Here is a 24,077-nt window from a genome sequence, read left to right on the forward strand (position 1 = left end):
AACATGCTCATAAAAATGTGCTATACTGCAGTGAACTTCAACAATTATCATGTCCTTAAATCTCTCTGGTTGGCAAAAATTTTTCAAACTAACAGTTTTTAATCAAAAGACAAATGGATTTGGTACTAAACAATTAACAAGCCATATGATCATCTTTATGAACTTCTAAAATACTTGGATAACAAATGTTTCATAAGCATTATTATTATAAATATAAAATAATAATGTAAAATATAACTGCAGAACATGTTCCTGATATAACTCAGATAATGAGCAAAAATTATTGTGACATTAAAAATTACAACCCAGCATTGTGACAATCATATATTTTAAATTAAATGAAAAATATCTTATGCTCTCAATTTCAAATTAATAGTGTCTTGCTCCTGTGCAGTACATCATACTTTTCCTGATGATAACAAAGTCAAGCTGGTCATCTATATAACTGATCTGGGAAGAATTTGAATTGAAATCATGTGACTTCCAGTCTAGATTGGAAGTTCATGTATAGTTAATTGGGGCCATAGTTAATCCATAAGCTTTCCACATCTGGTCTCGACTTTCATCTATCGAACTCCGTTCTCGAGATTAAGGAAGGACAGATAGATGGACGACAGTGGGAATTTAGAGGTCTAGTTTTTTCAAATTGCAGCCCAATCAGATTTTTATGCATGTTTTCAGAAGCTGGTAGATGCTCCTGAATGTTAGAGCATTCATTTTTCAACAAAATCTTAAATACCAGAAGAAAAAGAAAACTTAATGTAACCTAATTATTAGCTTTCTTTCATGTTCCTTAATAGTAAGGAACATGAGAGAAAGCTAATTATAGTTAACAGATAAAAATTATGAAAAAAATCTATAATTGTATCTTTTAGCTTTTAATATTTAAAATGTTATTCACTCTATGCATTATTTATTAGTAATAAAATTATCAATACATTTCATGTAAACATGTAAATTGTAAAAAGGCTGAAAAAAATTTTATATATAAAAGCAGATAAAATTGCCTATTTATTTGTAAGAACTAAAATATACAAAATTTTTGTTATACAAAAATCATCTCAAAGAAAAAACATTTATTAACAATGAATACAAAAAAATTTTTTGTTTTTACAAAAATGATGATTGCAATTGTTTTTGTAACCAACAATACTCAAAACACACAATTTCTGTCCACTAATAAAACATATAGCAATTTGTCAGATATATTTTATTACAAAGATTTTTCTATATACATTCTACCAATTTAAAATTTATTGGTATTAAAACTAATTCGTACACGAAAATATTTTAATTTAATTTTTAAATATTCTGTACAAATTTTATTTCTTTTTCTTCTTTTTCAATGAGAACTAGAAATAAATTAACAGAATTGTTATCAAATGAATAGAATGCAAAAGTTATGAATTGAGGTGTGTCAACTTACTTTGATGACTGAATAGTTTTTGGTGCAGTCCACTTCAATTGTGATGGAGAAGGAATGATGGAATGATTAAAAGTGCAGTTGGGAGTTTGGCAATTTGTTCCGTAACGACAAGGCTAAATAAAGAGAATTTTCAATCGCAATTTTGCATGATTGCAAGGTTCAATTTTAGATTGTCAAAAATTACCTTTGGATGTACATAAGGACATTTAGAATTACAACAGTTAGGGAAAAATTTGCAGGTCTTTTTTGCCGTTGGAACTTTATTCTTAATGACGACATCTATAAAAAAAATTAAAGATTAATTTATTTTTTTATAAAAAATTAAAATTTTCTTGTGAGAAACATCCTCATGTTAATTTAAACATAAAAGATACCAATTGAAAAAGATAGGAAATGAATACTTACAATAAGGAGGTATGGTCGAGGCCGAGAAAGCACGTTTACTTGCGTGCGTGAAAGGGCAATCTCTTCTGGTACATAAAGCATCAAATTTACAATTGGGATGAATATAAAGACATTTGTCAGCAAATTTGCAGTTTGGAAAAGTTCTAACATGTAAAAAAAATCAAAATTAATATTGATCAAACTATCATAGCTTTTGGTAAAACTGTTATTATATAATCTTAATATTGTAAAACAGTTTTTATTAAATTAACTCAAGTCCAAGCCATAACATCAAATTTTTATGAAAGGATCTAATAAATTTAGTTTAAACCAATTTGTCACAAACCAGCTATTTCTGTTGAGGATATGACCAAACACTGTCAGCATTAAGATGATCATTTTATTTTTTTTGTATCCATTGACACAATGGATATAAAAAAAATAAACAAAATGATTATCTTAATGCTGACAGGGTGAAAAGAGTTTAAAGTAGCAGCATAACTACATAAAAAACATCAACATTTTTGCTCGTTAACACAAACATATTAGTACATCCAACACAAACTTTTAGAAAAATTAAAATCAACTTGATTCTAACTTTTAATTGAAACTATATTTTTATAATTTTTTTTATCTAACTTTTGTAGAAAAAAATTCAATAAACAAAAATAAATCATGTTATGTCTATTTATCTTTCTTGAAATGTAGAATGTTGCTTTGTTACTAAAAACCAAATGTTGAAAGAAATTGTTGTCTTCCATCAGCTTGAGCAGAATTACACAAAGATGTTTGCAGACTAAGTCAGCATTCTTCAGAACTTGCAGTAACTGCAGACAGTAGGGTTTCAGTACCAAATATTTATGCAGAACTCAGTATCCTACAGAAAACTGTATGGTAAGTTTTAGGTCTGCTCAGCAGCTCATTTTTAAGGACTCCTTGCAAAACTGAACACACACACTCCACCACTTCTCCTACAGATCCAGTTGATTTTCACTTACAAATGTAGTCCATAACTTGAAATTGTGAATACCACTTCCAAAATGACTTAATGCTTTGTGGGTTTGTCCCAAATTTTATCTGAATATGATGATGACTCAATATACTTGTTTACGTGAAAATCAAGAACATAGAATGCTTTTTGCTCAAAGAATTCTACATTCTTGATTTTCCTTATTTCATCATCATTTTACTCACTGAACTGAGCTGAGCTGCCTCATGATGAATAAGGACATCCCGATACTGAATACTTTTTGTACTTGATATTTTTGGTCCGATACTGGTATCAGTGTCGGACCAAAAGTATCTTTACTCTGGTTATTGGATCTGGTATCGTTACATTTTTCAAAAACAAGAAGGGTTTGATGAAAGCAGATTTTGCAGCCTAATCAGAAACCAAAATGGAATTTTACACTATTTTTGGTAAGTTAAATTTATATAAAACATTAGTAAAAATACATAGAAAGACTAAAATGTCTTTCTACAATCTAAAATGTGTAAATCTGTTAGCCAGTTTTTAATTATTATACACTGGCGTGCAAAACTTAGCAACAGTGTAATTTTTAAGCAGACAGCCATGAAATTGTAGAAAAGGACTTTTTGCAATCAGCACAATTCAGTAGAAAGGTGATTCATATGCAAATATCAGGAAGAAGACATCACAAGTGACGTGAGGGCATGCAAAATGGCATGCAGTCAGCACACACAGTGCAAGACTACAAGAAGAAAAAGGTCAAAAGGCATCATTAAAAACATTTGCTGCAAGTTCAAGTGAGTTTGTATGTGCAATATGGCTAGAAGAAACCATCTGGATGATTTACACATTGTAGAATGATTGGCAAGCTTGAGGGGGGGTGTAATGTGATGAGTGTAGTCCAAGAGTTTGGAATCAACAAAAGTGTCATTTCACGAGCTTGCAAAACCTTCCAAATCACAGGTACAGATGTAAGAAAGGTTGGTGGTGGTCGTCAAGAAAAACAATGCTAGTGGATGATCGATATATCGTCCTACAGGTACCAGTCAGTAGGCAAGTTTGCTCAGCAGCTGTGTACAGTAACAGGACAAAAAGTGTCGGTTTAATGTGGCCAGATGCCTTCATAAAGGTGCCTGATGTCCTGAACACTGCATCTCATTGACAGCTGCCCATCAGCAGTACCATTTAGACTGGTGTAAGGAACACAGACTGGACATATCATCAATGGAGTCGTGTCTTCTTTACAGATGAAAATTGTTTCAGTATCACAAGTGATTCTCAACACTAGTTGATATGAAGAGAGGTAGGGACATGGTTTTATCCCACTAACCTCATGGAAAGAGACTGTTATGGGGGTCCTGGGGTGCTTATTTGGGGAGGCATTATGATGAACGGGCAGACTGAGCTCCAAATTTTCGACAGAAGTACTGTTACCAGAGATAGCTATTTTCAGTAAGTGATCCTTCTCCACATGCATCTGTTCCGAAGTGCCACTGGTGCAGACTTCGTCTTTATGGATGATAACTCCAGGCTGCATTAGACTTGTGCTGTTGAGAAGCTTCTAGAAAGAGAAGATATCACTAGAATGGATTGGTCAGCATACTTCACTGATTTAAATCCCATAGAACGTGTGTGGGATGCTTTGGGGAGACACCTTTCGGCATGATTATATCTGCTGGAGAACACCCAACAACTGAAAGAGATGTTCATTGAGGAATGGGCACTCTTACCTCAACAAAACAACTGTTTGATAATTTAATGTTGAGTATGGAGAGATGATACCAAGCAACCATTGCAGTTAAGGGAGGTCATATCCCTTACTATGGGACATCTGTTTGTTGTTCTCCTTCTTAGGCAGGCAATCATTTGTACTAATGCTACTCTTTCAATAAAGCCTTTTTTTGTTTGATTCCATACTGTATGTGTTCTATTCATTTTTGTGCTAGTATGTTTTCTTTATCCTTTAAGTACAAAATACTCTGTATTCTGAATTTCATGTCTTCCAGGTGATTTCTTGCACAGTTATGGCAAAAAAAAAAAAAAAAACAATCATTGCTTAAATTTTGCACACCCAGTGTACAAAACATTTTAATGACCAAAACTCAATAAATATATTACATCAAATTTTATTTCCAGAATCTATATATGGTTAGAGTTCTGTTAACTATTTATTAACAAATATTTAGTTAAAATTATGCAGTACTTTTGTTTGCTAATCAACTTGGGCCACTAGTGTTGTTTAAAATGATTCGTATGTACTTGTTTGCACTGACATTTGTAAAATTTGAACACAATAAAACTTTCAATGTAAAGACACTGTTTTACCCCTTCGCCAATGATTTCTTATCTACCCTATCCCGTGTATAGTAGTACTCACAGAGCCCATTAGCAGGACTGTAGACCTGGAGTTTCTTGTGTGTACATAAAACATCTTACGAGTGTAAACTAAAGTACTGACTGACACACTGACTTCTGACTAGATAGCTGGGATTCAATTCCCTGGAGTAAGCAAAAAAATATTAATTGCTGTCTGGAGCTTACTTGGCCTTCATTGTAATGAGTACAGTACACTTATCCCTCTTTTTATGCAGTCCAATTTTATGTAATTTTGAAATAATGCAGTTGACAAAAGAAAACTAATTCTCTTTTTACACAATTAACTGTTTTTTCCTGTGTAAAAAAGAATCTATTTAAAAATTTTAAAATTTAGCTTTTTTTTTTTTTAACAATAACACAATTTTAACAAAAGTTATTATTTTTTGGTCAAAATCAAGAGTCAATTTTCTTTTTTAAGCAGAGTACAGTACTACATGCACATCAGAGAATACTGTATGTCAATTTTATGTTTCCTATGCTACTGTACTTTGTGTCTACTATATTTATGTACAAATAATGTTTACAATAAATGATGTTAGAATAAAGTAGCTCATGTTTATTTTGTAAATTGCTTTATTTTTTTTTCATTCCATTAAAGTTATAGATCCCATCAAGCATTTTTCTATAGGATGCATGTACTGTACATTTTTATAAGATTTTTTTACATGGCATTCTTTGGAACATATCCATCATGCAAAAAGAGGGATAGATGTACCTTCTCAGCAGTAAAAACAATTGGAAGGCAATGCAACAGCTGGCAAAATTTCCAGTTTCAATACCCAATGCTGATACTGGCCAGTGTCAATATTTTAAGACAGATACCAATACTGAACTTTATGGTGATTTTGTAAACCCATCTTTAATAAAAGAGCTTTGCAGACCATTTTTTATGCTAATTTTCAATCCTTCATTGAATATGGATTGCCCATCTAGTCAATAGCTACACCTTCTCTTTTACACAGAATTGCTTCTGCTATTAATAACATATACCTTACATTTAACAAAATGTGTAACCTGCCTTTCACTATTGACTCTAATAGCACTAGAATTTGCCTGTGCTTCCCATCTTTCTTTGAGAGAATTAAATATTTTGACTGGTTAATATATTAAAAATATTTCAGTGGTCTTATTTATCAAGATTGGCTTTCACTCCAAATTCCATCAAGAAAACTTTGCTCAGTTACTTACATTTTTACTCCTTTTTTCATCTAAATATATCCTAACAATCTTTCTTTTACTGTATATTGCAAAACTTTAATAATTTGGATGAATTTTTATATCTTGACCTTCCTGATTTTAAAAATGAAATGTAAAAAGCAATATATCTCTTTTAAGGTTTGTTATTTGTTTTTTTTTCCATGTTTTAAGGGATGTTATTTGTTTTTATGATATATGTTTTTGTAGGGGTTGAAAATCAAATGCCTTTTTTTCCTGAGACTTTTCCTGAAAATTTAATGAAATAAATAAAGACTTTTCCTGAAAATTTAATGAAATAAATAAATATTGATACTTTAAAACCACTCATTATACCAGTATTGATACTTTTGTTGTATTGAGACATCCCTAATAATGAATGCTACTAGAACCAACAGTGAGAAATTTGAATTTTAAGTGACTGCTAGAGTTATGCTAAACCAAAATTTTGATATCAACATCAAGCTTGATAGCAAGATTCTTTTGATATATCAGTATATCAATATGGAATACTAAAGTATTGAATATTAATATCTTAGATAAATACTGAATGTTGATATCAATGTTTATACCAAACCAAAATCAAATTATCATCATATCAGAGATTGTGTTTAATATAAACAAACATTTTAAAAATTTGTATGTAAAATCTTTACCTTTCATCTAATTCTTAAATTTTATTTATATGCAAAAAAATTTTTAAATTATAGGTTAGGTGTTGGATGTAATTTTACTATATAATTATTAATAATCAATATTCTAATAAATTGATTTAATATAAACATTCTTACTTGCATGGTATTGTAGGATGATGATATTCACAATTATCTCCTCGTTTACATGCAGGCCAGTAACGACATCTTTCCTGAATTTTCTCATCCATGCTTTCATCCATCATCTCTTCTTCAATAATTTCTTCTACTAACACAGTAAAATATAGAAAGTTGAAATAATAAAAGAAAAAGAAAGAATTTTAAAATATCTTTTGTTTACCCTCATCTGTTTGACAGATCTCCTTTGTACTTAGTTCTTCTAGTTCATCTAATTCATATTTACTAACATCGGGTGACAAAGGCACCTTATTTGTCACAACATTCCGTCTTTGTTTTTTCCTTAGAAATTTGCTTGGATCTACTCCATCCAGCGTTACAACAAAATGTGGAGCATTTTCAGTATTTTCAAGTATTCTAAAAAAATTTAAAATAAGAATTATATAAATATATCAATTGATATAATTATAAAATTATTTTATATGAATTTACTCAATGTCTTCTAGTTTTCTTTTCCGGTCACTTCTTGCTTTTGCTTTTACATCAACTGATGCAATTTTAGTTTTTTTCATATATAGCTCTGATTCATTTTCCTTTTCTATATCTACATCATCTTCATCATCATCATCATCATCATCATCATCATCATCATCAGCATTGTCATTTTCTAATTTCTGATTTTTAAGCTGATGTTTATCTGTGCAGGATACTACAGTACGTGTGTCTTGGTCTTGCAGATCATTAGCATCTAAATCAAAAGCTGATACTATATTGTATCAGAAATGGATGTTAGTTATTTTATCAATATTTGGGCTATCAATATCAATATATTCCAGTGTATTTCATCAGTATTATAAATCAGATACAAAGATACAAAAATTGTTATAAATCAGATACAAAGAAGAATCAATGGAAAGATTAAATTTTGTTTTTCATAATGTATTGAAGCAATACATACACACACATATATCTATATATTTTTAAATAAAATATAAAATAATTCAAAGGGGTTAAGTTTTATTTCAAAAGACACAACTAGAGTTAAAATAAATTATTAAAACTTCTATCTAACATATCAAATATCTAATATATAAATATATATATTTACAATTCTGTTCTTCTGCTAATTGTTCTACATTAGTCAGAGATATTGGCACAAGTTGTTTATGATTTCTTGCAAACAACTGACGTATTGGAGTTGGTTTATAAGGTTCAACTCTAGCTATAGAAGTATTTAAATGTTATTAAGTATATACATTTTATAGACAATATTAATTGTAAAAAATATGATTAAATTTATCATCATAATCATCTTTACATTTAAAATAGAAATTAAAAGAAAAACTGTATTTCAGAGCTACCAGAATTAAGATTCAAATGTTTTCAAGACAACCTGTTCATTTTGAAAATGTAATACATTAGCAACAAGGTAAAATAAAACAATTTTAAATTTAAAATAAAAATTTTATATATGGAATTTCAAACTAAGTTATCATTAAAGTATGATAAAAGCAATCCCAAGGATCAAAATTTTACATTAATTTTCTATAAAACTTTTACATTAGAATATTTATTTTCTATCAATTTATAAATTAATTTTATTTTATAAGTTTTTAATAGCATTTTGTTATGCTGTATTAAGTAATACATTAATAATACTTTTTCTGTATATAGTATCTGTGGCAGTTTTCAACTTGTAGTCATAAAACTAATTTTTTTAAAAGTAGAGAAATATAAAAAAAAAACAAATTTTTTAATAAAATAATCAAAAAATTTGAGTAATGAGATATACTTTCTAAAGAATCAATTATTTTTTAATTCCTTATACAGGAACAAATTGATTTCTCTACAGTAATTCATTTTTTAAGAACTATTACTTGCAGATTAATATATTATTGTTGTGTTAAAGCATACATTATGCAATAATTATAATTCAAGCCAGCTATACAATTTTTACTTATATATAAATTAAAATTTAATGTTAATTATCATTTTATAATCTAATACAGTTAAATAAAGAAAATTAAATCTTTTTGCTTCAAATTTAAATATGATAACCTAATAATTTTAAAATAAAATTTTTAACTAGCAATCAATAATGCCAGATATTTATCATATAAATAAAAATGGGCTATTTTAATAAAGTAAAAATTACATTACAGATACTAGACATATATTTTCACTGTTTGCTATGTCCAATCACCAGGAACAACTATTCTCCACTGCAGAGATGACCTTTCTTTGTAGGCTACTATTAAGATAGTTGTTCCTGGTGATTGGACATAGCAAGCAGTGGATATGTCTAGTATCTGTAATGTAATTTTTACTTTATTAAATTGTAATTTCTGCCAGCCCTTTTTTACAAAAAAAGGGGGGCCATGTTTAAATTGTAAATTTAGAAAAAAAGAAAAATGTATACAGTATTTTGTACTGTATACTTTATAGTTCTTGGTATTCAAATTGGCTTTCTTGCCATTATATGAACTCATAAGAATTGCATCCAAAAAGTATCTAACTAGAACAAGTTCTCAGGACAAAAGTCTTTTTAGAATCTAACTGTTCTCAATTCTTGCATTCAAATACTCTCATCTTTAGTTGGAATCACTTTGGAGTAATTTGAATTAAACCTAGTGATAAAATTATTTTTGTATATGTAAGAGTGATAGTGAATTCACTATAAAAATGGATGTAACTCTGTAAAATTTATCTGGTATAGTTTATAGTTAGAAAAAAAGACTAAAACCTGATCAAAATGGAAACCTACCCAAACATTTTAAAAATTTGATACAGTGCAATTCCAGTTTACATGGGTTTTATTGCTCAAAAATTTAATTTTTTACTAACAATTATATGAAAAACAAAATTTATATTTTTAGAAGTGCATTCATGAGAATAATTTATATGTATACAATTTAAATATTTTGAATGAAAATAAATAACGAGTTTTATTTTATATATTTCACAAACAAACATACCATTTGTTTTCTTCTCTCTACTAATTACTGATTTGTGTGCATCTTCTACTGCTTTTAATAAAAGCAATTTATTTGCTTGAAGGGCTGGTGGGACACTAGGTCTTAAAAAAAATATATTAATTAATATAAAAAAATATAACTAGAAAAATTATAATTTTAAATTAAAACAGGAATTTCCAAAACAATTTTCTTGAACTATCATTTATCAATAAAAATTATTGAGAAGTATTCCAATAGTAGTGAAACCGATAATTTCATGATTGAATTACTACAAACTGTAAACTGCTGCTTGTTGATTTCTATTATTGGTCTGTTATTTTGTGTAATAAATTTCTCTAAACTAATTCCCTCCAGTCAAATATTAGTTTTAAGAGGACTATATCACAGAAATTAGTGTCCCACATTAGTCTTACAATTCTCCAATCTAAAGCTTAAGTTTATATTATTCTATTTTATTTTAATTCTTTATAAATATAATTTGGAGATTCATTCCACTTTTTTACATATCAAGATTTGTAATAATAATAAATACTTTTAGACAAATAAATTATAAATTATCACTCAAATTTTAAAAATCTTTGTATAAATGGAAAAATATTTACTTTTAAATAAAAAATAATTAAAAAAAATTTATGTCTTATTTTGTAGGTAGAGGAAAGTATTAATAGAAGTAATTAAAAAAAAAAAAGTTGTTCAAAATCTCATTTATCCAATAAAAATTCAATTATAAATAAAGTAGTTGTGAAATGAAAGAAATCTGGGTTCACAGAAATTTATAATTGTGTGTGGATTATAAATATTTCTAATTAAATTTCACTTTAGCTTTTCAAGACCTCTTGGGTCTCATCTTCATATCAGTTTTTAGAATATCTAGTTAATAATAATATTCCACAAATATCAGATTTGGAATAAAATATATAATTGCTCATAATAATCTTACAAAATTATTAAAAATATCATCTTAGACACAATATAAAATTGTGAACAAAATGTTTGAACTGAAATGTTAACATACAAGTATAACTTTAATTAACAGTTATTCTGTTTTCTTCGAAATAATGTTACGTAACTGACTTTTAAAATTGAAAAATTATAAATTTTAAGAACTTAAGTTATCAAATATATCAGAATATCATCTAATTATTGATATGCAGTATTATAACCACAATTAAAATTAATAAACTGTATTATAATTTAGTTTTAAGAATATTTTTCTTTTTCCTTTTCTAAATTGAAATATGAAATAAATGAATATATATGAAATAAATAATATGAAATAAATAATATGAAATAAATGAAATATAAAATGAATATTATTCTGATGAAAATTTTTTAACAAAAATTTTCATCAGAATAATATTCATTAATGCAGAAATGTCAGGAATAATGAGTTAATTTATTTAGATATCAAAGTTTAATGAAATCATAAATTATATTGCTTACAATATAAAAGATGCTTTATTTGAATTAATTCTGGGAATTCCTGTTTCAATGCAAAAAGTTAAAAAACCCAAACAGACAAATTTTGAAAATTATAATAAATCATCATAAAAGCAAATGTTGGTAACAAACTGTTTTTGTTTTTTTAAACAAACCTCCTTTCAGAAATGCAAACAACACTAGCAACAGAAGGATTATGTGGATCATATTCTTCTTCTTCTATAAATCTTTCTTCCCTTTTCACAATAGCACCAACAGCAGAAAAAGGTCTTTGAATCTGAAAATATATGGCAATTATTAAAAAAAAAAGCATTTGAAAATTAAATTTTCAAAATTATCTTCAAAACCTTGATTATTCAATAAAATTAAAACTAAGTTATAAAATCAGGTTATTTTAATACTAAAACAAAATTTTATTTTTTGTGTACAGAAAGGCCTTTATTTTACACTCAATATCAGTTTAACATACCAACTGCAGTCTGTCATTTTGATTTTTCATGAATTGCCTAACTTGATTATATTCCATTTATGTATGCAGCAAGAAAAAATTTTGTAAATTCTTACAACTAATCTATATTTTTTGTATATACTGGTCACAAAATTATTCAACTATAATATTAACTGTCTCTGAATTAAATATTTTAATTTTTTAAAAAATAAATAAATAAAAGCACTTTTTAATATTAATTCCTGTACTATATAAATTAATTTTTATTTAATTAGTACCTTTGGTTTAATACTTGTTAAATCTAATCGTTTCTTTATACCAACTGCTTTCTGAGCTTCTTTAATTCCATCTTTGTCAGATAAGGAAGATTTTTGAATTGGAGTTACTATATTTTGACGTTTCAAAACAGGTTTTGCACTTGAAATACTTGTAACACCTTTGGTAACTTTTGTTAGAGTACTATCTTCTTTTAATTCTTCAACAAGAGGATCGTCTATTCAAAATATAAAAACATTTTTTTTGTATAACAAATTTATATACAAAATATTTAGATTTAGTGGCATAAAGATGGATTATATTGCTGGCTTCAAATCTACTAATTACAGTGGCACTTCATACTTCAAATTTAATTCATTCATTCTGGGAGGCAATTTGAACTCTAAATCATTCAAAGTCTGAATCAGTTTTTCACATTAGAAATAATGGAAAGTGAATTAATTCATTCCCAGATCCTAAACAATACCATTTCAATAAACTCAAAATGGCAAATAACAGAATTTAAAGAAAAAATACAGAAATGAGTTGCTTAACTTTCCCAGCAACATTTGGTGGCACTATCTGTTATGATATTTTATTTGAAAACTTTATTTTTTTAACTATTATAAAATAGAAAAAGAAGCTTAATTTTGAGGGTAGAGATGGATTTTATAAAAAATTGTAAATGCTAATCTATATATATAAAAATAAATGTATGTCTGTTTGTCTGTCCTTCATGCGTTACTACACCATTATCTGATTGCCATGAAACTTTGGGAAGTTGTTTAATACACTCCCGCGAAGGTTTGTGGCATATGTGAAGACCACCATTTCCTCCCTTCCAAAAATATCTTTATATATGGATTAAGGCTTTTATGTCCAACAGATGGCACTAACTCTGAAGACCTAAGTTTGCTTTTCTGTGAGGCATTATGCTTTTCTGTGAGAATGGACTAAAGCAGATCATTTTCTATCTATATAAATAAAATATAACGCTCGTTTGTTCCTATCGATTCCTTTGAAATTTTGACACAACGTTGCATTCGAATATGCATGTGTTTTTATATAATATACATGTCGAAATTCCCCCCACTGGGGGAGATGGACAGGATTAAGTCTTACCGTGAAGAACTTGGCTTCTATTATACTATTTTAGATGCGGTTTTTTGCATTTAATAAATTACGTCAACAGAATATATACTAAAAAGGGATTTTTCGATATTCCCCAGCACGGAGAGGGACAGGATTAAGGCTTACTGTGAAGAACTTGGCTTTTATTATACTATTTTAAACGCGTTTTTGATTGTGTTTTAATAGGGTACGTCAAGAGAATGTACACTAAAAAGGGAGTTTTTGAAATTCCCCCCACGGGGGAAGTGTTATGCATTTATAATAGATACATTTTGAGCCACAACAACGCATGGCCAGGTCAGCTAGTAACAAATAAAATTGTCATTAAGTCCATCCCTACTGGAGACACACATGACCCCCTTTATTTTCCCACCCCTAACCTATAATAGCATAAATCCTCCTAAAAAACAAATCTCTCTGCAAAATTTCAAAAATTTTCGACAAAACGCACTGGAGTTATTAAGCTCGAAAGATGGTAAAGAAAATTGTGCTCCCCACACATACTAACATCCATGCATACAGAAAACGCCCAAATGTTTTTGCATTTGTTGAAATTTCAAGGTGTCCTGAGTCCAAAATGTAAGAATCTTGAGGGGGGGGGTCATTTTTTGACCTATCACCATAATTCCCTCTGTTATATTTAACAGCCAGGAAAGTAATAACACAATTAAATACCCTAATAATAAAGTACATAAATATTGAATAAAATCAAAATTACATTTACTGGTTGCACATGGTCGACTTCAACATCTTACACGACTGTCGTATCCACCATATATGTACCACTTTCATGCTTTGCTAAAAGTTCCTTTTTCATCTCAATTGTTGCTATTACAACAATTGAGATGAAAAAGGCTTAGACTTTAATAAGTAAAAATTATATTGAGTTGAATAGAAAGTTTTTGTGTATTTTTAAACAGCTGTCATTACTTAACATAGATATGTGATTTAATTATAATTAAACAGTTATGAAACTTAACACATTATTGCTAATGTGAGATTTATAACCAAACACCAAAAATAAAGTAAAAAAAAAACTGAAAACATATGACTGTAATGCAAAAGCCAGAGCTAGATACAACTTGGGCTCATAACAGATTGCATTTACTTTGAGCACATTTTTTCACTGCATGTCCAGTTCGAACTTTGAAGTATTGTTCAAACTCCAAAGTAAATTTTTGTCAAATTTAGCATTCAAAGTATGAGGTACCACTGTATATTAATAGATGGGCCTGACTCATAGTAACATAGTAACATCCATATTGATCAACTCCACTGTGTTGATCAACATGGATGAGGAATGGAGAATGATACCCTGACCTGGAACTATCCATAAAAATCAGAATGATCCCAATAGGGTTTGAATCCCTCTTAGCACAAATATCGTATTATACTAAAATCTATCTTAATATCAATTTTATTTAAATAAGCAAAAGTAACCTGTATCTGGTTCATCTTTTAGAGCTAAGAAGTCCTCACTTTCTTCTAATTCAGTTAGTTTCATTTTTTTTTCTTTTCGTACGAATTTTTCTGACTTGGCAGTTTTTTGAATTGGTACTTCTTGAGTATTTACAGTAGCACTAATGATGGGATTTACAACAGGATTTATAATGGGATTTATTTCCTTAATTGTTTCACCTGTCATATTTTGTGTGCTGCTTGTTATAACATTTTTTGCAGGTTCATCTGATATATCACTTGTCTGTGGTTTAACTAAATTGAAATATACAAAATATATAATTCTGAGAAGTTCATTTATTATTCACTTTCGAATTATTTAAACTAAAAATGTTTAAATTCATACTTATTTTAAGAAGAAAAATATTATGCTAATTACTATAAATATATTAAAATTATCTTTAGAAAATATACTTACCAACTGTTATGAACTGCAAACGATTGAGAACATTATGTAACCTAAAATATATCACAAGAATTTTATATTTAAATATATAAAAAAAATAATAAAGATAAACATAACAAAATGGCTAAATCTTTTATAAAAGATTTGCTTATATAATTATTAATTACATTCCAAAATAATTATAAAAAACAATGGAGTCAGACTTTCTATTCTTCTTACTTTTTAATCTTAAAGTATACAAAAAAATTATATTTTTCTTCTAGTTCTGACTTATGGACAATATCCATAAGTCAGAACTGGAAGAAAAATATAATTTTTTTGTATACTTTAAGATTAAAAAGTAAGAAGTATTAATTACATAATTAATAATTATAATATCAAATGATAAAAGCATTAATAATTCAAAAATATTTTACTTAAAACAAAATTTATATTTCTCTCTTAAATAAATTACCAAATTTGCTAGCATGTAAGATCCACTATTTTCCTTAAAAATTTGTCTAATTTGTCCAGAGTGCATCTTATACATCAAAGATTGAAATTTCAGCTAGAACTTTGATCAAACAGAAGTTTTTTTTAATGTTTTTACCTTCACATGTGATTTTGAGTAAAATATATCAAAAATTTGAAATATATATTAGTATAACTAATTAAAGAAGACAACAGACTTGTTCTATATAGTGAAATGGAACCTTTAATGCATATGGTTTCATTTAAAACAGGGCATGCTCAAAACTGTTATTCTAATCTTATTTTTTCCCCCCTTGAATTATAATAGTTTTATACAAAAATTCTCCAATTTATAACATATATTGATTGAAAACAATTACTTTTGACAATGTATAAATTTCTTTCAATAAAATAATTGACAGTCTTGTTTATAAAATCGTACTGCCATTTTTGTTACCAGCTTCGAAGTATGAAGGAGTACATGTCAAGAGTTGATATTTGGCACAGAGTATTAGGTGCCAAAATCATCTGCGCATAAAAAAATTCAGACTTGTAGGTAGTCAGGGAACCTAGAACCAAGTCAAAATAAAGTACAAAATGGCGACCCTCTTCTACAAACAGGCAAAACAGGCACCTCACCCCACTAAACTAAGGTGGGGAGAGTACCACCCACAGTCATTCTAAGAAGTAAACTCTGACCTTAGGACTGAACACACAGTATCTTCTATGTTAAATAAAATTTGTAATCTAATTTTGTAAATTTGGAAGTGCTTCAAATACGACATTAAAACGGTTTATGTCATTATAAGTGGGGTTTTTTTTAACATTATCCAGTATAGTAAAATCATTGGACCAATAAAAATTTGACGTGTAGGGTAGAGGGCACCACCGCGTGACCTTTGCCCCTTGACTTCACTTTGCTCCTAAACTCTAATGAGGAGCGAGAACTTTTTACTTCATTTAGTTAACCTTTCGATTCGACAGCTGTGCCGATTTTGGATTTATATCAATATTATATCTTGACACTATTGTAAATATCACGTAGCTGATGCAAATTAAGTAAATTATCAGTTTCTCAGTTAATTTTTACCGGCAGAACAAAAGACGCAGAACATGTGGTTGAGGTCAATGTGGACATCACAGACAAGGTAGGACATGCCACATACAGATTTTAGCCATGCCACTAAAAACGTTATATTAGGGTTGTCGTTACATCCAATGACGTTATAATCGGGTTAAACTGTATACTGTTTGTGCAAAATAAAATATTTTCGGACAATACAATAGCCACAATTATTTTTTTCAAAAACGGGAAATTTTCGTTACGCATGGACAAAATTCAACCCTGGACATCATGCAGCGAAAGAAATTTCGACATTGGATAGGGTATACCTGGATAGGTTAATTTCACCAAAAATGCATCATGGCCGGCAAAGTTTGAACGATCGCACTCAAAACCAGCGATACCAAAGAAGATTGGAGAATGAGAACAAGACCCGCTTGAGTGTCAAAGTGATTCTGCTTAGTAGCGAGTCTTCAAGATATATTCTTGTCCCAAATATGGCTTTGCCGTTTTACTTGTTTTTACCTAAAAAGTACTCCCAAAAAATGGCAGTATTATATGCATGCAAATATGGTATATGTAAACTGCTGCAAAATGAGAACATATTACCTATGTGATACATATCAGATACTAAAATTATATCAATACTAGAATTATAATTCATTAATAATACAAAATACAGCATAATATTTGTTGTTTTATGAATCAAGAAATTTTTTCATTATTTTCTTTCATCGTGATAAGAGATTCCTTGAATATTAAAAGAAAATAGGAAACTACAGAAAAAAAAATCCATCCAATCAGATTTAGTGAAATGTTTAAATAAATAATTTATATTATAAATTATTTTGAATGATTTTTCATAAAACTCCCTCTCATCTTACTTGCAATTGATTGTGATAACAAAGTAATGTGTTCTAGTATACCACATATTCCACAGAAGATATTTCTGTTGTTATGTTATAACAGTTACATCAAAATCTTATACAGTGAAACCTCACTTAATGAGCAATGTTTTGCATAATGAGTGGCCAGGAGAGGGGAAGTCCCGGATTTTGTGCATGCTACATCAGTCTGAGTTTTTCACTTGTTCCACTAACATCTTAGTGTTGCTTGTGATCACACATTTTTCCAAATTTAAGTTCAGACATATTATATATAAACATCAACAAGCATAGCCTGTTATATAATAAACACACCAAAATTATACAATAAACATTGATAAGGAGTGTGAATCATCTTCAGCTTTTCTTATAGTGCAGAATGAACCAACCTGAAATGCAAATTCCATTATAGAAAACAAAAAAATCACAGATAATATGTCTGATAAACACGCCAAACGATATGCTAAATTCTTGGGCTATGTAAAGGCAATAATTAAATACAGTCAAACCTGTTTTTATGCGGTCTTTTTATGTGTGATTTTTATTTGTGCGATTTTTTTAATGCAAATTTTTAATTTGTGCGGTTTTTTATTTGTGCGGTATAGTTGGCGACTAGTCTCGTGCGATTCGTCATGTCTCACGTTGACTTATTATAGCTAAATAAACTTATTATAGCATAAATGCACTTATTATAGTAATATTATTGCATGAATATGCGAAAAATGAAATAATTTACTTTTTAAGTCAACAAAACACCACCTGGACAAAAATATGTAAAACAGACGATAGACCAGACGATGCAGTCAAGTGCTGACATCTGTTGTCAATAAATTCTATTTCGTACGGTTTTGAGTTATTTTCTATGTGAGACTTTTTTTATGCGGTCCCTGTTGACCGCATAAAAAAAATATTTTTTTAATTGTGTTGCGAAAACTATTATTTACAGCCATTCGTGAAGTTTCGTGAGATTTTTTTAATGCGTTTTTTTTAATGTGGTCCCTATCCACCGCATAAAAACAGGTTTGACTGTATTAGGAATTAATTAATTTGACTAGAGGTAGGCAGTTATTCCGTCATCTCGTATTAAATTTAATGACCAATCCCAAATTAAATTTTAAAAATGTGTAAATTAAAAATTAATTATTTATAATTATTAAATTTAATGCATAACTACCTACCTCTAGTCAAATTAATAAATTTCTAATATTTAATTATAGCCTTTACATAGCCTAAGAATTTGGCATATCATTTGGTGTGTTTATCAGACATACTATCTGTGAAATTTTTGGTTTCTATAAATGGAATTTGCATTCCAGGTTGGTTCATTCTGCGCTATAAGAAAAGCTGATGATGATTCACGCTCCTTACAATGTTTATTGTATAATTTTCTTGGAATAAATGGTATACATAAAATATTTGAGTATTTTTTCTGACAAGGAACGCATTATTGTATTTTACATTAATTTATATGGAAAAAATTGTTTCACTTAATGAGTGTTTCGCATTACGAGTAAGACTCTGGAACAAATTATGCTCATTAAGCGAGGTTCCACTGTATATCAATTTTATCATAGCAAAAAGTATTTTTAAGGCAGCATCAAAAATCAAATGTTAGTGATTAAAATCAGACAATCATAATGGTTATACTATAAAAATATCAAATTAATTATTCTATCGTTTGTGAAAGATGACTGAAGATTATTATTCTTAAAATAATAAAAATGGAACAGTGTTTTTACAAGGAAAAAATTTTAGTTGTCAATCTGCGATATTAGTTTACTACTATTACAAATCTTTTACAAACTTGCATTAATGACAAAAAAAAAAAAAAATACTCATACTATAATATTCAATAGCATTGTCCTGTTATCTTTAATAATAATAATGATAAATTATTTTACTATTTAACTGGTCAGAAGAAATATTTAGCTGGTTGATTAACTAGTTAAAATCAACTTGGAAACACTAGAAACTGACTAAAAAACTTTAATCAATCAATGTTATACAAATTATTTATTTGAATAAATTAGTACTTTTATAAAATTTTAACTTTGACTTCATCAAAGACTGTTTTATTACAAATACATCATTTTCAATGTTCATAAAAAGTCAGCCATAAAATACTTTTTAAAAAGATTAAAAAAATAAGTGTTTCAAAGATAGTACTATTTCATCTAAAGTATTTTAAGAAAACAAAAAATGCTAGTAATTGTCAAGGAGATATCGTGTAGTGACAAGCTAAGGCAAATTTTCACTTGTTGGAGCACATGGTCTGGAAAGGGATGGTTGGCGAGTCATCTTGGACAAGTCAAGACCGGTAGAACCGAGGCAGACCCAATAGAAAGCTTAGCTCAGCTCAGCTCAGCTCTGGATTGGTCAGCCAACAGATTCAAAACTTAGATATAAGGCAATGTTGGATCGAGGAAAGGGAGTCTAGACTGAGACTGTGTAGTGAGAAAAGAGTCTAGCCTGAGACTGTGTAAGGAGAAGGGTCTGGACTAAGTCCTTGCAGTTTGAAGTAATCAAGATGTATTGCTGTGTATCTCTGTTAACAGTGTTAAATAAATAGACTTAATTTGTGTTCAAGGAGTCGTAAGGTGTCTTTTTGACAGACCAGAAATAGGTGGTCATGATTTGAACTTTACTGTAACATTTCTTTCTTTTTTGTTTGATGTAATTTAGATTAAATTTTTGCTTTTAAATTGTTTTGTTGCATAAAGAATACAATGTTCTGCTTGTATGTTAAGTTTCATGCTCTTTTAATCAGAGTTCCTGAGATCTAGGCCAAACTAATGGTGTGCTTATTTTCTGGACATGTATAAAGCATTTGGACCAATCTTATTGTGATAAAAACTTTTAATGTTAAAACTTGTTAACATTTTCAATTATTCTTTAATAAGCTTTAACAGGTAGTTGCATAAACAACAAAATGAAAATCGGAGGAAAGCGTGTATTCTAAATTAAAGCACAAGCAAATTAAGTGACCAGTTGAAGACAGTTTTTTTAAAAAATCCATAGATCTGTGACAGAATTTTTGTGATATAATTTAAAATTGCTGTATTTTTTTCTTAAATTTCATGCTAGATTCGCGCAGTTTTTTTATTTTAGTTATAAACATTCATGTCTTTATGATTATCCTATTTCTTTTTAAGAGTGATGATAAAAAAGTTTTTAAAAAGACATTTACATTTAAAAATAATTTAGTTTAAAAAATGTATTTAACATACTGGTTATAAAGCTTACGTGTTTCTGTGTTTAATAAAACAAACCACATCATTTTAGCATCAATAGAACCCAAGATGTTTATGTTCAAAGTCGTGAGTTATCAAATTGAGGGTGTCAACTTACACAAGCTAATATGGGAAGCTTTTTCGTTTTCTCTCATTGAAAACGTAGGCTTTTAAGCACCTTTTTTGAGTTGTTTAATTGTTCAAATTTAAGCTTAATGCTTTCATGCTCTCTCTATATTATATTATCTACTAGATCTTAATCATAATTAACATAAAAAATTTGTTTCCTGGAATTTTTTTCTACTGCTAACACACTGATAGAATTTGTCATTCACATTTGCTCTGTAATCTTTATACTATATATTTTCAGTAATATATTCTTTTTAAAATGTGTCCATGCATCAAGAAATCATAGAAATCTTCCAATGTTTTAAATCAAATTAAGTGTAGACCACAAACACATAAATGCAAAAGACAGCATAAATGCAACTGGAAACAGAAAATGTGAAATATTTTCTGAAATTTCTGCCAAAACTGAGCAGGAAATAAAGTAGAGATTTTATGTTATAGATGATGATAAATTTTCTGTCAAAGTGTAGTCAATAAAATAATTCTCTCACAATAATTTCACTCTATTCACATTAGTTTATCTTAAGTTGAAAAATGAGAAATAATCTTCAATGGAAAGTGAAGGAACTGAAAGATATTTATATAAATATAAATTTGATATACAATTAAATGTACTGTACATATTCAAGATATTAAAGTTTACTAGTTTTTAACATATTGTTTACACTTTGTTGTCTGAAATTACCTGTATTAACTGTAATTTGTGTATCAGAATGTTATTAGGTCTAATTTACAAACTCATTAAATGTCAATTATGTTTTTACTTAGTTAAACTATTTCCTAACAGCAATCATCATATAAGCAAAATAAAAATACTTTTGCAAATAAATTATTTTGATTGGCTTTATTAGAACCTTACATTTATGGTAAAATTCTAGCTTTGAATAATACAAAGAACCTCAGAATCGTCAATTCCCTACATGACCAAAAACATCAAAAGTCCAAACGTTGTCCTAAACATGATACTTTGTAAGGTATTTACCTCCAAAATTATGATGACATTCCGTTACTCACTTCTGTTTCCATGCTTGAGTTTTACTCATGCTGGCAAAGAAGTTTCACTTTAAAATAAAAAAAAAATGTACAATTACATGAATCTTATTTATTCCAGAATTTCATTTTAAAGTAATAATTAATACAAATTTGTAAAAAAAATTCTGTTATTTATTATTAAAGAGAAAGTTTAGTTGCAAGAATGAAAAAGCCTCATTCGAGAAGAAATTTATTTCAGATTGAAATAGAATTTAAAACTGTTGATTATTTATTCTAAGAAGAGCTTAATTTTAATTTTGAAGCAGATACTGTATAACAACACAATTAGAAAATTGGACAATATACAACAAAACTACTCATCCTTGTAATCAAACCTTCTTTTGTAAAAAATTGTTATTTATTTTTAAACTTTGCCTTAATTAATTACTAATTAGAATGGAATCCCAGAATTAATAAGATTCATAGACTTGTGAAAATATTGTATTCAAATGTTTTTGAATGAATTTCATGTAATTCTTTATTATTCAATATTTGGTTGTATAAAGCTTGGTGAAGAACACATGAAAATGTTAACAAGTTTTGATGTTAAAATTTTTTTCTAGTAACATCAGTTCAAATAACTAATTTTTGTTTTTATAAAAAGTTAAATTTTTAAGCCTGAGCAATCTAAGAAAGCTATTAAAATGAACTAAGAAATCATTTAAAAAATACAATATAATACAATACCATGTTGTAAATATTTCTGTACTATTTCCAAGAAATAAGCTTAAATCTTCAATCATCTGAGCCTTGGTTTTCTTATTTGCAACCATAACCATAATGTAATCAGGTAATTCATCATCTGAAAACAATCAAAAATTAATTAAAAGTTAATCACATCTATTCATAAGTTTTTAATTTTCAATGCAATATATTTCTTAATATTTAGTTATAAAAACTGATACTACTGCAAAATAATTGTTTAATAGATTATGTTAATTGTTTATGTAGAATACAGCTCTATTCACAGCTCTAATTCAAATAATTAAAAAAAAATAGTGATACTTACCAACATAAGCTCCAAGTTCATTTAATTTAGCTTTTATGGCATTCTAAAAAAAAAAAAAAAAATTAGGTTAATCATGTAAAGATAAAATAACAATTACATTCTAATAAATTCAATTTCTCTAAATGATTTTTATAATTCTCTACTATTATAATTGTACTCAATTTCTAGATGTTAAAGTAAATATTCAATTTTATATATATAATTCTAACATTTGACTTACCAACATAAGCTCCAAATTTATTCTCAGGACAAACAATTAGAATGAAATGATTGTACAATAACTATAGTTCAAATATACACACATGCACATTTTTTTGTATCTTTTAAACATAAAAATACAAGAATGATGATAATTTAGAAATAAAATGCTTTGTAACTTATTAAAAAATATTATAAAACAATAAACAAGGAAATAAGCTGAATATATATATTATATTAATTTTCAAGTAATTTTTGTAAGTAAAACCAATGATCTGAAAGTGTGTCCTAATTGACAACTTGATGTGTCAATATTAACAAGGTTTCCCATATAAAAATTGTTTTAGGCTAATCTGTATTTTAATAATAATTTTAAATCATCAAATGATCACCTAAATATCGGGCTACAATATGACTATGTAAATGGTAAACTACCCGATATTTGGGCGATCGTTTGGTGATTTACTATATACTCATCGGGCGTAGTGATGTCATTATATGTATAATAATTTTAATTCCATATAGAATAATAAATGATCTAGAACCATTTTTGTTGATTTCACATCTTTTTTTTTTTTGATTTTATGAAATGTGATGTGTTATGAAAAGTGCTACATTTATTGTTGTGGCACCAATGCATTCTATGATAATTTTATCTGAGGCTTAAGCAAATAAAATTGTATGTACCTTATGCCCAATTGTTCTAACAATGTTTTAGGCATTGTCTCAAACAAGTAATCGTCTTAATGGAATGCATGTGTATCAGATAAAATGTAATTGTATGTTTTTTAAACAGCAATGCTATTTTTAAAGACAGCATACCAACAAAAGAGATGGCATTAAAAAATT

At 28.1% G+C, this 24,077-nt stretch overlaps 1 protein-coding gene across 3 annotated transcripts in view; it reads right to left on the minus strand.

Annotated features, from left to right (window-relative positions):
• Positions 1-1,086: 1,086 nt before the first annotated feature.
• Nab2 (Nuclear polyadenosine RNA-binding 2) overlaps positions 1,087-24,077 on the minus strand; it is a 28,755-nt gene continuing 5,764 nt past the window's right edge. Inside the window, exons 2-16 of one of the 3 annotated variants that reach the window (XM_067263668.1) lie at positions 23,031-23,073; positions 22,709-22,823; positions 15,246-15,286; positions 14,810-15,082; positions 12,262-12,476; positions 11,691-11,812; positions 10,096-10,196; positions 8,229-8,342; positions 7,613-7,886; positions 7,344-7,537; positions 7,142-7,268; positions 1,832-1,974; positions 1,611-1,705; positions 1,427-1,539; positions 1,087-1,352 (exon numbers count right to left, since the gene is read on the minus strand). In XM_067263668.1, the coding sequence (XP_067119769.1) occupies positions 1,343-1,352; positions 1,427-1,539; positions 1,611-1,705; positions 1,832-1,974; positions 7,142-7,268; positions 7,344-7,537; positions 7,613-7,886; positions 8,229-8,342; positions 10,096-10,196; positions 11,691-11,812; positions 12,262-12,476; positions 14,810-15,082; positions 15,246-15,286; positions 22,709-22,823; positions 23,031-23,073 (1,980 nt within the window). In that variant the 3' untranslated portion in view covers positions 1,087-1,342. Of the gene's footprint in view, positions 1,353-1,426; positions 1,540-1,610; positions 1,706-1,831; positions 1,975-7,141; positions 7,272-7,343; positions 7,538-7,612; positions 7,887-8,228; positions 8,343-10,095; positions 10,197-11,690; positions 11,813-12,261; positions 12,477-14,809; positions 15,083-15,245; positions 15,287-22,708; positions 22,824-23,030; positions 23,074-24,077 lie in introns of all 3 variants that reach the window. The other 2 variants (XM_067263667.1, XM_067263669.1) reach the window with 2 other exon arrangements.

This window comes from Centruroides vittatus, unplaced genomic scaffold, assembly GCF_030686945.1.
Source record: "Centruroides vittatus isolate TY-2023 unplaced genomic scaffold, ASM3068694v2 contig_18, whole genome shotgun sequence".
Classification (NCBI taxonomy): Eukaryota; Metazoa; Arthropoda; class Arachnida; order Scorpiones; family Buthidae; genus Centruroides; species Centruroides vittatus.